General features: G+C 46.0%; 1 protein-coding gene across 5 annotated transcripts in view; it reads right to left on the reverse strand.

The window, feature by feature from the left end:
• ABCC4 (ATP binding cassette subfamily C member 4) overlaps window positions 1-13,349 on the reverse strand; it is a 262,924-nt gene that overhangs the window by 136,411 nt on the left and 113,164 nt on the right. For all 5 annotated transcript variants that reach the window (XM_023252655.2, XM_023252659.2, XM_023252657.2 and 2 more), the window contains 7 exons: window positions 12,925-13,019; window positions 12,583-12,669; window positions 6,972-7,068; window positions 3,570-3,779; window positions 1,587-1,727; window positions 929-966; window positions 444-538 (listed from right to left, as the gene is read on the reverse strand). In XM_023252655.2, coding sequence (XP_023108423.1) covers window positions 444-538; window positions 929-966; window positions 1,587-1,727; window positions 3,570-3,779; window positions 6,972-7,068; window positions 12,583-12,669; window positions 12,925-13,019 — 763 coding nt within the window. The remainder of the gene's footprint in view (window positions 1-443; window positions 539-928; window positions 967-1,586; window positions 1,728-3,569; window positions 3,780-6,971; window positions 7,069-12,582; window positions 12,670-12,924; window positions 13,020-13,349) is intronic.

Below are 13,349 nucleotides of genomic sequence, written 5' to 3' on the forward strand. Positions count from 1 at the left end.
TGGGGGAACCTCGCTGCCAGAGGATTTCATCCAAGTTCAATAAAAGCCAGGGTTTATTCAGACAGAATTGGAACAATCCGAACCACAGGGTGGGGATCCGTTTCTAATCCCCTTGCCCATCCAAATAATGATATAAGATTTAGCTAAAGCAACCTATTAGAATAGACAATAGCCACATATTTCCAGTGGCTGATTTTCTGAATGCTCAATCCTGGTTTAACTTCCAAAATCCAGTACAGAGCAAATTAAGAGTCTTCATTCAACCTCTTTCTTCTGGTAGATTTTAAAAATAATTATTCTAATTAATTCACAGAGTAAATGCGACTCAGACTCTTAATCTGTTAAGACATTACTGAATTACTCCTGGAAGCCCTAGTTACTCACACAGGCTCATTGTAAGCACCTCAGACTCCCGGATAATAAACCGAATGATTAAACTTTACCTGAATAAATTCCTAAGTACCAGTGAAGATCGAGCTTCTCAGTGACATTTTCTTTTCCATTTACCGTGACATTCAGGGCACTTTGTTCATTTGTCCTGTGAAAAAGGGGGAAAAAAAAATATTAAGCTATTGATAGAATTTAGATGAATACAAAAAGAAAAAAATTAACCTCAATTTGGGAGACATGCTTTATGCTGGAAAGGATCCCAAGCATGCAGGGCCCCATGTACATCCTCTTTATACAAATTCAACTTGCATCGTGACACTTTCAGTTCTCAGATCTGTCTGTGTATAGACACTGAGGGTCAGATGTGGGAAGAGACCGTGGGAGGGTCACACTCCACCAGCAAGAACTTCAATGTCTCTTTTGCTCTAGGGAAACTAAGGGAGGATTAGGACAGGAGGCCCAACAAACCCGACTCTGTGGGAAAGAGAGGCTGCCTGCCAATTTGGGGGCACCTCATATCAGACCGGAAACAACTCACCAATAGGAGAGCCACCAGTCCTGGAGAACGTAGGCAACCTAGCACGAAGAAATAAACATAAATATCAAGCATCGCCTAGCACCTCAACTCTCTCACTCCCCCAAAAGGAACGTTGAAAGGCTCTGGAAATCAGACATGATTCTTTCAGCTCAGGTCTGAGCCAAACCCCACATCCCAGGTAACAACACCTCAAGTAAGTGCATGTTACATTTTAAAATCTTTGAAAGAGGGGCGCCTGGGTAGGTCAGTAGGTTAAGCGTCCGACTTTGGCTCAGGTCATGATCTCATGGCTCGTGGGTTCAAGCCCTGCATCGGGCTCTGTGCTGACAGCTCTGAGCCTGGGGCCTGCTTCGGATTCTGTGTCTCCCTCTCTCTCTCTGCCCCTCACCCACTCATGCTCGGTCTCTCTCCCTCTCAAAAATAAACATTAAAAAAAAAAAATTAAATCTTTGAAAGACATCTTTCTTCTTCTAGAAGCTCTCTAAGAGCACACACAACACAGTAAACATCAAGTTATTTTGTTCCCCAAGATAGCATGTTTCAATGCAAATCCAAGTGGACTGAGTGATACGGTAACAGTGGCGTAAATATATACAGTAGAAGTCACACTGTAAACATCAAGCTGAGGCCACAAGACAAAATAAATGTCCTTACTTACCTGAGCAGCGATGTTTAGTAGAATAAGGAAAATGATGATGAGCCAGTGAGCACCGGCTGTGAGGTAACTCTTGTAGGCCTTAAGACCAACTTTTCCTTCTGAACGCCTCTCCTCTGACACTGTAACCTGTAGATTCTCAGTCTGGCAAGGGGAAAAAAAGCAGCAAGAGACGAACCTTTACACCATACTCCCAAAACTTTGAAAGGTCAATGGTGTGCTCCGCTGGCAAAGCCATGAGAAAACAGACACATCTTACACGCCGAGAGTGCAAAATAATACAAGTCCTGCAGAGAAGGGTATAGAAGTATCTAGATGAACCACATATGCGTTCACCCTTGGGCCCAGCCATCCCACTTCTAGGAATCTATCAGCAAAAAGGAAATACTGTTTGTATGAGGTTACTCACTACTGCGTGATTTTGTTTGAAGCAGAACATAACCATTTCCAGCACGTGTACAACATACCCAATTCAAGTATAAATGCAGAAGCTTATTCCACGGTAATATACAAAATGATATGGGTATCTCTGTAGATTATTTGTGCCACTAAATGATGGGAACATAAAACATAGTAGGAGCTCAAAATATTATCCAAATACAGTAAATGGAGTTCAAACAACACGAGGGAGAGTTTGGACAGCAATGGATAACACGTGGTCTGAATTTTTCTGGTTCCTGAATTTCAAAGAGTTATTCTTCAGTCTGGAATGTGAGGGACTAATCCAAACCCTTACCAGAATCATCCAGGCCCCTAGATTTGGACTGTGAGAGTTTGGACATTGAAGACTACCTGTGCATATTTTTAAGGGAGATCTAGTATATTTCTGCACTTCTATCCGGAGAACTGAGAATGCACTGTAGATTCACATAAGCCAAAGATGTCCTTGGCTGCAAGTGTCCATCGATGGATGAATGGATAAAGAAGATGTGGTATACATATACAATGGAATATTACTCAGCAATCAAAAAGAATGAAATCTTGCCACTTGCAACTACGTGGATCAAACTAGAGGATATTATACTAAGTGAAATTAGTGAGTCAGGGAAAGACAAAAATCATCATTTTACTCATATGACGACGTTAAGAGACAAAACAGATGAGCATAAGAGAAGGGAAACAAAACTAATACAGAAACAGGGAGGGGGACAAAACAGAAGAGATTCATAAATACGGAGAACAAACTGAGGGTTACTGGAGGGGCTGTGGGAGGGGGGATGGGCTAAATGGGTCAGGGGCACTAAAGAATCTACTCCTGAAATCATTGTTGCACTATATGCTAACTAATTTGGATGTAAAGTTAAAAAAATAAATAAAATTAAAAATTAAAATAAATAAAATGTAAAAAAAAAAAAAAAAAGATGCCCTTGGCTGTATGCTGGCCTCTATGGTTTCAAAGATGGATAAGGTGTGGTTCTTGAACTTGTGTAAGCAAGGAAGATGGGAGCTAACTCTAAAGTGTCTGCTATGTGCCAGACCCTTCACACATGCTACTTCTGGCCTCTCACCAACCATCGGACAATGGGGCAAAATAATACCAAAGGTCACATGCAGCAGCAGAACATTCCACCACATAGGAGAAGTAGCTGACTTAACATGGACCACAGCAGGACTCAGTTGGAGGAGACTTCAAATTAAATGTCTGGATGCAAAAGGGTAGCCTGGGGCCTCCAGAGCAAGGAAGATTTACCTATGGTAAATTCAAGAGCCCTACCAGCAGCATGAGCCACCGACCCCCAGGAATTTATAGCAGTCCACCCACTACTGAGCCCCGCAAGCTCCTCCTCCGTCCAACACCCAAAGGAGAACCCTAATCAGGCTTGCTCCCTTCATTCTACATTAATTCTACCCATTACGTGCAACAAGGCCTTGGAACCTCAGAATCTACTCTGGGACAAATGAAGATGTCAGGGACGGAGCGGACTCAAGATGCATGAGGACACAAGAGCAGACACAACCAGGCCGTGCTGCAAGAGGAAAACTCACATTCTGGCCCTCTGGACGGCCATCTTTCAGTGAGGGCCTGGAAGACTGCTGAGACCAAAGAGAAGACTCCGAGAAGCTCCGATTCTTCAGAGTGGGAGATCCTGGAGCTGGACTCTGGTCAGCCTCCTCATTTTCCTTCTTTAAAAGAGAACCGAAATCCACCCCAGATTTCAGAAACTCAGTGTAAGTCCCCTTCTGCACCATTTTGCCCTAAAATAAAAATAAAAGAATTTGATGGTTCATTTACATTTGATAACATTAAACTAATGCTAATCAAAAATACTTAACTGGTCTCACATTACAATTTTCGTTAAGAAAATTATCTTTAGGTGAATTCTGGTTGACACATCTCATTCAATTCAACTGGACACAGAATGGAGCATTCCGTTCTCAGTCAAATCCTATGGTAGGTGCTGGGGGTCATATAAGAAATGTGTAACTCGGGGTGCCTGGGTGGCTCAGTCGGTTAAGCATCAGACTCTTGATTTTGGCCCAGGTCATGATCTCACAGTCTGTGCACAATCAAGCCCGCATCTGGCTCCACTCTATGAGCACAGAGCCTGCTTGGGATTCTCTCTCTCCTTCTCTCTCTGCCACTCCCCCACTCACACACACACTCACACACACAAATACACTCTCTGTCTCTGTCTCTCTCTCCCTCTCCCTCTCAAAATTAAGTAAATAAACTTTAATAACAACAGGAAAAAAAGGTGTAACTACCACAGGCATTTAAAGCAGCAAAAAGATCAAAATAACACCAGCATTCTTCACAGAGCTATAACGAACAATCCTAAAATTTATATAGGACAGCGGTGCCTAGGTGGCTCAGTTGGTTAAGCATCCGACTTTGGCTCAGGTCACGATCTCACAGTTCACAGGTTCGAGCTCCACATCAGGCTCTGTGCTGATAGCTGGGAACCTGGAGCTTGCTTCGGATTCTGTGTCTCCCTCTCTCTGCCCCTCCACTACTCACGCTCTGTCTCTCAAAAATAAACAACTCAGGGGCGCCTGGGTGGCTCAGTCAGTTAAGCATCTGACTTCAGCTCAGGTCACGATCTCACTGTGAGTTCGAGCCCGCGTCGGGCTCTGTGCTGACTGCTCAGAGCCTGGAGCCTGTTTCGGATTCTGTGTCTCCCTCTCTCTCTGACCCTCCCCCGTTCATGCTCTCTGTCTCAAAAATAAATAAACAGTAAAAAAAAAAAAAATTTTTTTTAAATAAATAAATAAATAAAAATAAACAACTCACCCAGCGGAGCTCACTGGTGGACAAACGGTTTGCTCTGACAGTAGTAAAGTTGGGAGTAATGTCTTCAGAAAAAAACAGTAAGGGGACCCCGAAACATCCAGACTCTGGCTAAATAGGCTGTTGGTTCTATATTCATAACCCCGCCAACGCTGGGGTTTTACCTGACTCCATCATCCCCTCTGCACATGAAACTAAATGTTTTCCAGTTCGGGGAATCAGAGCGTCCTATTCCCAGAGGACTGCAGGAGTCGACACAGGTAACTGCTCCCAAGAGGCAGACACTCTGCACTCTCGTCATCTTTCTTAGGGCAGAATTTCATCTGATGTCATGAGGATCTGAGCGAGGGCCAGCTGGAGCAGACCAGGGTTCATGACCGAGGTGCTAAGGCTCAGAGGTAAACAAGCCAAGGAGTGAAACATCAAACAACTACTAAGCCTGGAAAATTCTCAGTAACCCCCACCCTGGGACCCATGCTAGCTCTTGGGGGTTGAATGATGGCTCCACCAGAAAGACACATTCAAGGCCCAAACACGATACCTACGAATGTGACCTAATTTTGAATAGGATCTTTGTAGATGTGATCAAGCTGAAGTCATACTGGAGTAGGATGGACCCCAAATCCAGTATGACCGACGTCCTTCTAAGAGGAAAGACTCAGACGCGGTGAACACCATGTGACAAGAGAGGCAGAGACCACGGTGTTGCAGTGGCAAGCCAAGAACACCAAGGACAGCTGGCTAACACCAGTGGCTGGAAGAGGTGATGAAGGATTCCCCACAAGAGCCTTCACAAGAGCATGGCCCTGCCAGCACCTTGATTTTGGACTGGTAGGCTCCAGAAGGGTGATGATGATAGACTTCTGTTACTCAATCCATGCAGTGTGTGGTAATTTGTTATGGTAGCTCCAGAAACTGATACACTAATCTGAGCCCATGATTCCATCTTCTGAACTTTACTGAGACTTCTAATTGCTTCTGCTGTTGCCCCTCCAGCAAACATCAAGAGAGGTCTTTTAAAAATTATTTTAACCTTTATTCATTTTTGAGAGACAGAGAGAAAGAGTGCAAGCAGGTGTGGGGCAGAGAGAGAGGGAGACACAGAATCCGAAGCAGGCTCCAGGCTCTGAGCAGTCAGCACAGAACCTCATGCAAAGCTTGAACTCACGAACTGTGAGATCATGACCCGAGCCGAAGTCACTTAGCCAAATGAGCCACCCAGGTGCCCCAAGAGGGATCTTTTAAAACCATGCATCAGACCACATCACCCCTCTGCTCTGATCTATCCAATGGCTTCCAACCCACTTCCGGGCCAGCCGCCCACTGCTCTGAGCCCACCTTCCTCACACTCTCTCGCCCACAGTGCCTCAGACACACGGGTCTTCCAGACATTCTTACAACATGTGAGGTCAGTTCCTTCCTTAGGACCCCGCCGCTGGACCCCCTGCCTCAACCCCCTCCTCCAGGTGACTACACGGCCAGCACCTTCATGTCACTTAGGTCCCCTGAGGCACCAGCTCCCTGGGGAGGCAGTCATGGTATGCGCCGCCCCCTGCCCCACACATTACCCCTGTCCCCACAAGAATGGAAGCCCCACGATGGCAGGGACTTTTACTTATCACCGCCCCGGCTCTCACACATATGGGGCACACACAGGACCCTATGCCAGGAGACTAGCAACTGGCTACACGCAGGACTACATGTCTCGACCAGGGGCGCTCAGCTTTCCAACCACACTTCTGTCACTAATGGAAGACGCTCTTTGGCTAAACTGCAGAAGACAAATAGAAACGAGTATGTCTCAGTCTCCCTAATTTTCAAATAATACACTTTGATTTACGTGGAAGAAGAGGAAAACAAAAGTTCTAAATAAAACAGCATCACTATCCCAAGCAATTTTACTAGAACAGTTATAATTTAGAACTCTGGGGCACCAATTTTATATATTTAGGGTAATATGGCCTAGAGCGGAACAGTTCCATTTCTACATGTCTGGATTCATGCCTAAAAGCAGGAATACCAGCTCTGGGCAGGACAGGGTACAAAACGAAGGAAGGAGAGGGAGTTTGGTACAAACCTGAGAAGAGACCTGCTGGGAGGTCTCACCTTCAACACACCTGAGTGCTAGCAAGTCCCACAGATGTCTAGAAATTACTTACATCTTTCAATATCAGAATCTGACTTGCAGCTTTTAGGTACTGCAACTGATGAGTCACTAAGACTGTGATCTTCTCGTGCAAGGTTTGACAAATACACCTATAAATATAAAAGGTACAGTAAGCAAAAACCACGTTAATGGGGGTGCTTCAAATTGAAAAACACACATTTTCAAAACACATAGAGACAAAGACAACACACTAGTCAAAGATTTGTAGTTTAAAAACCAATATAAATACAGATACAAATCAAATACAAATGTAAATCACTGGGAACCTAACGAGGTCCTCGAATTTATCCACCAACTTGAGTCTAGTTCTGCTAAGAAATTCCAAAAAGCAGTCCAGTGAAGGAGACGCCAAGAGCTAACTAACATTTTTCCCCCCTAAAACTCAGCTTAACAATTATTTATATATTTCATGGTGAAAAAACAATTGAGCAATAGTGAGATTCCAAAACCGACTGAATGAAACTACTAGTGTTTCATCCCTGTGTATGACTGGGTGAAGGAGGGATCTAAGTTATACAAAAATGTACATTTTTCTTAGTTTGCTAGGTAATTGATTTATGATGTAATATTAACCAAAAAAAAAAAAATCTTAAATTCTCAGTAACCTTCTTCCCAAAGTGCATTTTCTAGACACTTTCTAGACATACTTCCTAAATACTATTAGAAAACAAAGACTGGCATGTCCTCAATTAGTGTTTACAATATCCCCACAGTCCCATCCAGAACACTAAACCATCTTTCAGTCGGACTGAAAACCTTCTGAATATGAATACGAAAGAAGAGAATCCAAGGGGCCAAAATCATAGTGGAAATCATTCAACAGCTCAAAGGACACACCAGTCCTCTTAGCCAAGAGCCCCATCAGCACTCAAGTAGGTTTTTTACAGTAACTCCTCAAAGTGCTCCTCGTTTTAAATGCACACCCCTAAGGACTGCACTCCAGCCTGCACCCCACCATGGTCCACAACCTGTCCAGGTCAGCACATAGCCTGAGACGGGGCCATCTGACCAGAGGCAGGGCCCTAGGCATATGCTCTGGGTGACAGAGCCCCTTGCACAGCAAATCTCAGGAACGTGGGCCCCAACTCAACCTGCTGATGTAGGTCAGATCAAGAGTTCTGCAGGCACCCAGACTGCAGTTCAAATTCCCCTTACTAGCCTGGCGATGTCAGGTGAGCTAACAGACCTCTCTCTGAACCTCAGTTCCTTCATCTCAAAATAAGGCAGATGACAACCCATAGGTATGTTCTAAGAACACTAATCCACTCAGTCAATGTTAGGTCCATTCTCTACCTTCCCTAACCCACAAGTGGCCCTTTGGTTTGGACTCAGGACAGTGTCAGGGGACACTTCTGAAACTGGACCTGAGATCAGAAGCAAGACCCCAGGATGTAGGTATATATACTATTATTCCATTCTTTACATCCAGGAGGATTAATGTTTCCCTTTTGAAAGGTCTTGGTGTGGCTTTTATTCCTAAGTTTCCTGAGCGAGTAAACCCCTCTTCAGGCTTAGCGTGTTTAAGGGAACTGTTACCTCTTAATTCAAAATTCCCTGCTGGCAATCCCTGAAGACAGATGTTAACCACATCTGATGGGTTGCTGCGTCCAAGATGGGCCAATGCAAAACTTTTAAAATGTTTTCTTCCTAACATTCCACCAAACACGAGGAAATATAAAGAGAATTACAGGGGCGCCTGGGTGGCTCAGTCGGTTAAGCGTCCAACTTCACCTCAGGTAACGATCTCGTGGTCCGTGAGTTTGAGCCCCGCGTCAGGCTCTGGGCTGATGGCTCAGAGCCTGGAGCCTGCTTCCGATTCTGTGTGTCTCCCTCTCTCTCTGCCCCTCCCCCATTCATGCTCTGTCTCTCTCTCTGTCCCAAAAATAAATAAACGTTAAAAAAAAAATTTTTTTTTTTTTTAAATAAAATAGGGGCGCCTGAGTGGCGCAGTCGGTTAAGCGTCCGACTTCAGCCAGGTCACGATCTCGCGGTCCACGAGTTCGAGCCCCGCGTCAGGCTCTGGGCTGATGGCTCGGAACCTGGAGCCTGTTTCCGATTCTGTGTCTCCCTCTCTCTCTGCCCCTCCCCCATTCATGCTCTGTCTCTCTCTGTCCCAAAAATAAATAAACGTTGAAAAAAAAAAATTAAAAAAATAAATAAATAAAATAAAATAAAATAAAAATAAAGAGAATTACAATGATGTTATCAGGTGATGGCTCTAAATTTTTCTAAATTATGTTTTTTAATCAAAATCTCTAGGAAAATACTCTACTTGCCAAATTTTTAACAGTAAAAATTTCCAAGCCATGCCATTAAAAAAAAAAAATGAAGGATCAGTAACAAGTTATTCAACCTTTATCCTGTGTAAGGGCTGTGTTAAGAGGGCACATGTACTGTGGTAGAGGGGATACAAATAAGACAGTCACTACCCTCATTCATTCAATCGACAGACCTCTGTTGAGGTACCAGGTACTCTAAGTGCCAAGGACATCTACAGGTCAAGAAAACAGACAACACTGTGAAGAGGGAGGCACATTAAATAAATACAGAAAGTGCACTCTTGGGTCGTGATGTATGCTATGAGGAAAAAGCAAGGTGAGGGCTGCAATCTTGGATGTAGGGGACACACGGACCATGAGCATATCTGGGGGAAACATTCCTGGAAGAAGGTACAGCAGGTGCAGTGGCTCTGGGAGAGAGACCTGCTGCGCAAAGGTGCCTTCGTGCATTCACAGTGAGTCAGGGGTAGGGGGGACTCATCAGTGCTCAAGTACAGCCCACTGAGGGCTGTGGGAAGATGAAAGGGCACAGGCCACCCCCTGGAGAAACGGGAGGGAAAGGTGGCAGCGGCGTCTTCTTTGTCCTGGCACACTGGCCCCCGGGCTCCCGGACAGAAGGAACAGGATCTGTACAGACAGGCAGGTAGGAGGAAGGGACACAGCTCATTCAGGGCACTGCACGAGAGAGCCAGCGTGGCCGGAGTAGGGAGTTTGCGTGAGGAAGTGCTGGAAGTGCAAATGGGTCAGACTGCAAAGAATCTTTTTCGCCACTTGAGGATGCTGAGCTGCGCCCTGAGCATGAAGGGGGTCCGTGGAGGCCTGAGGCGGCAAAGGTGAACAGAGTAGGCAGTAGTGGGGCAGATCCAGTTAGGACAGACTGGAACTGATTACGCAGAAGTGAGGGTCTAGGGATATGGGGCTCTCTAAAATAAGACAGGATCCACCGCTCCAACAGGTTACATGCGCTTCTGTTCACCCGAGGGCCTCCAACCTTCCACATGTGATAGAATCCACGTCGATGTTTACAGCATATAGTTGTAAGACTCGCAAACCTTAATAACCTTGGATATATATTCACGACCGAAGTAAACTGCTAATGGCAAGCAGAAGTGTAACTCATTCACTTTTAATACAAAACACTTCACATCTCTGAGCTTCAACACAACCGCCATCTTTCATAGTATATTGTTCAGTCCAATTTTCTAGCTCGTTGAGAACATTCTCCAGCTGCTGCTGAGTGATTTCCTAAATTGCATTCGTGCTCCCTGCCCTAAGTTTCCCCAAAGAACGTGGTTCTGATTAGCAAACAACAATTTTAACAAGCTTGCTTCTATCAAGTGTATATCCAAAGCCATTAAACCCGAAAGGTGCGAGAGGACTTTATAAATACCTCCTGGGTTCAAAGAAGAACCCGGGAGAGTTTCTGTGATAAGCACAATGATACTTGGCAATTAGAAGGTCATCTTCTCCCCTCCCAAGTGACACAAACTCAATGGCCAGCGGAAACTGTTCTTATAGCGATAGAGAGCTTGTGCGCAATACCCACCCCCCGCCCAGGTTGGGGAGACACATTTGTGAGCCCGGGGGTGGGGGGGCACTGGGGACAGGGAGGCTGGGCTACTCCTGATGCCACCGAGGGAGGGGGTTGGAATCTCTGTCACCGAACTCACTAACAAGCCACAAGGCACTTCCCTAAGGGAAAATTCATCCAGTGGCGATCAGGAAGGGATGGGCAAGGAGGTCGGATCAAAGAGCTGGAGGCCATGTCAGGTATCAGCTGCTCGGCTCTCTGCATTCTGAAAAATTCAATGCTGCCATGCTTCTTTTTTTCTTTAATTACAGTAAAATAAATAGAAGATCTACGATTTTAACCATCTTTAAGCATAGAGCTCAGCAGCATTACGGACACTCACACCGTTGTGCAACCATCACCACCACCCATCTCCAGAACTTGTCATCATCCCAAAACGAAACACTTGGTACATACACGCTCTAGGGGAGAAATGACAGGAACCCACACTCAGGGGACACGGAGTCCCAGCTCCTCGTATCCAGAACGCAGAACTGCCTCACACTGCTCTCTCTGCTAGAATCTCTTTACTTTGCTACTTGGGACTTGTTGTAAATGAACTGTGTCCTCCCCAAAATTCACATGTTGATGCCTTAAGCCCCCAATACTTTAGAATTTGGTGACAGGGCCTTCAAGGGGTAATTAAGTGAAAATGAGGCCTTGATGACAGGTCCTTATCCAATCTGACTGGTGTCCTTAGAAGAGATTAGGACATAAGGAAAAAGACACCATGGGTGCACGCGCACAGAGGAGGGGCCGTGTGAGGACACAGCAAGGGGGCGGCCATCAGCCAGCCACGGAGAGAGGTCTCAGGAGAAACGAAGGGGCCGACACCCTGGTCTGGACTTTCAACATCATTTGCAAGAACCTCTACCTCCGTGCACACATTAGGGCTTCAGGAAATGCACTTGAAAGCGCTCACCGGCTTTAATAACAGTAAGCTAACTGTGGGGTAGATCTGGATGCTGTTTTAGCAAGAGTGAGCTCACGATGCTTCTGCATACGCCAGTCTACACTCAGTCCACAGGAAGCATCAGTCACGTATGTTAGCTTCCAGTACTTACATCAGTGGTTTCACGACTGAGCAAGAGCTGATGAAAACCAATTCCCAAAACACAAAGTGACAGCCAGGAGATAAGCTAGATTCTGGGTATCTAGTTTCAAATTCAAGTTACCCCTACATGTGGGGGCCCTTACCTATTAATTTTAAGAATCCATGAAGCAACACTCAATTATTGAAACCATCCTGTGATACGGGATAAGTCATTCTTAAACTATTCTAGACTTTACCAAGTACTTCCTAACCTACGGGATAATTAGCACAAACCAGCAAACTGCACTTCTAAATGTGCCATCAACAAAAATGATGAAGGAAAAGAACCTGGCAGCCAAGCACCACGTTACTGAGTCCCATTCTTCAATTCAGAAAACCGTCCAGCATCCTCCTTATTCCACCAACAACGTCTTGTTTATCACCTACAAGTAGCAAGGGTAAATCTGCCATCTATTTCTTAACCCCCTAAAGCCTGTTCTCCACTCACCGCCCGCCCCCGACGCAGTAAGCACCGACTGCATCTTCCCCCTTGTTCCCCGAAAATGTCTCTAAAACGGATCGTCTGTGGAGGGAAGGGAGGAGAAAGACGGCCGCCAGAGCAGAAGCAGCGGAGTCTACCGAGGTGTCCAGGCTTTCCTGAGCCCTCTTCCCCAAACCCCACGCGGTTCTTAGCAGAAGTGACCGGAGCAGGCAAACTCACAGTTCAAACAAGTGCCTGCCCACTTCTGCATCCACGGCGCTGAGAGGATCGTCCAGGAGGTAGACGTCTGCGTCCTGGTACACCGCTCTAGAAACATAAAGCGCCGTCAGCCGGGAGAACGCCCCACAACCCTAACCCCACCCCCTCCTCTCCAAGGCCCGACGGCGTTCAGCAACAACACGGGTCGCGTTCACGCGGAGAGCCGCCGTAATAACGCGAGATTCGTGCTTCCCACTACGCCCCCCGCCCCCCCCACCCCGCGCAGCCGCAGGTGGTTTCGGGTGAGGCGCCCTGGGAGCCGCAAACAGCGCAGGCGCGGGAGGGCAACCAAACCGCGATTACCTCGCGAGGTTGACCCGGGCCTTCTGCCCCCCGCTCAGTGTGGCTCCCCGATCGCCTATCACGGTCAGATCTCCGTCCTCCAAAAGCTGCAAATCCTGCACGGAGACACAAAGAAGAAGAAAACGATGTAAAATATATCCTCCTGTCGTCCAAGACTTTCAGCACCGGTTCTTCATACGCGTATGGGATCAACTACAATAGATGATATTTCAAAGAGACAGAATTGTAACCCTGAACCTTTCCGACAAACTCAGGGCTTTTTGTTTTCATTCGGCAGCTTTTCCCCACAGTATTTATGCATTTCACCATTTTAACAGATGTTTTATTGAACATCGACTGTATGTCTGGCATTGTTCTGGGCACAATGAATTTGGTTGTAGGAAGACAGTCCTTTGAGTTTCCGTGGAGGGAGACTGACAATATGA

This window comes from Felis catus, chromosome A1 (assembly GCF_018350175.1).
Source record: "Felis catus isolate Fca126 chromosome A1, F.catus_Fca126_mat1.0, whole genome shotgun sequence".
Taxonomy (NCBI): Eukaryota; Metazoa; Chordata; class Mammalia; order Carnivora; family Felidae; genus Felis; species Felis catus.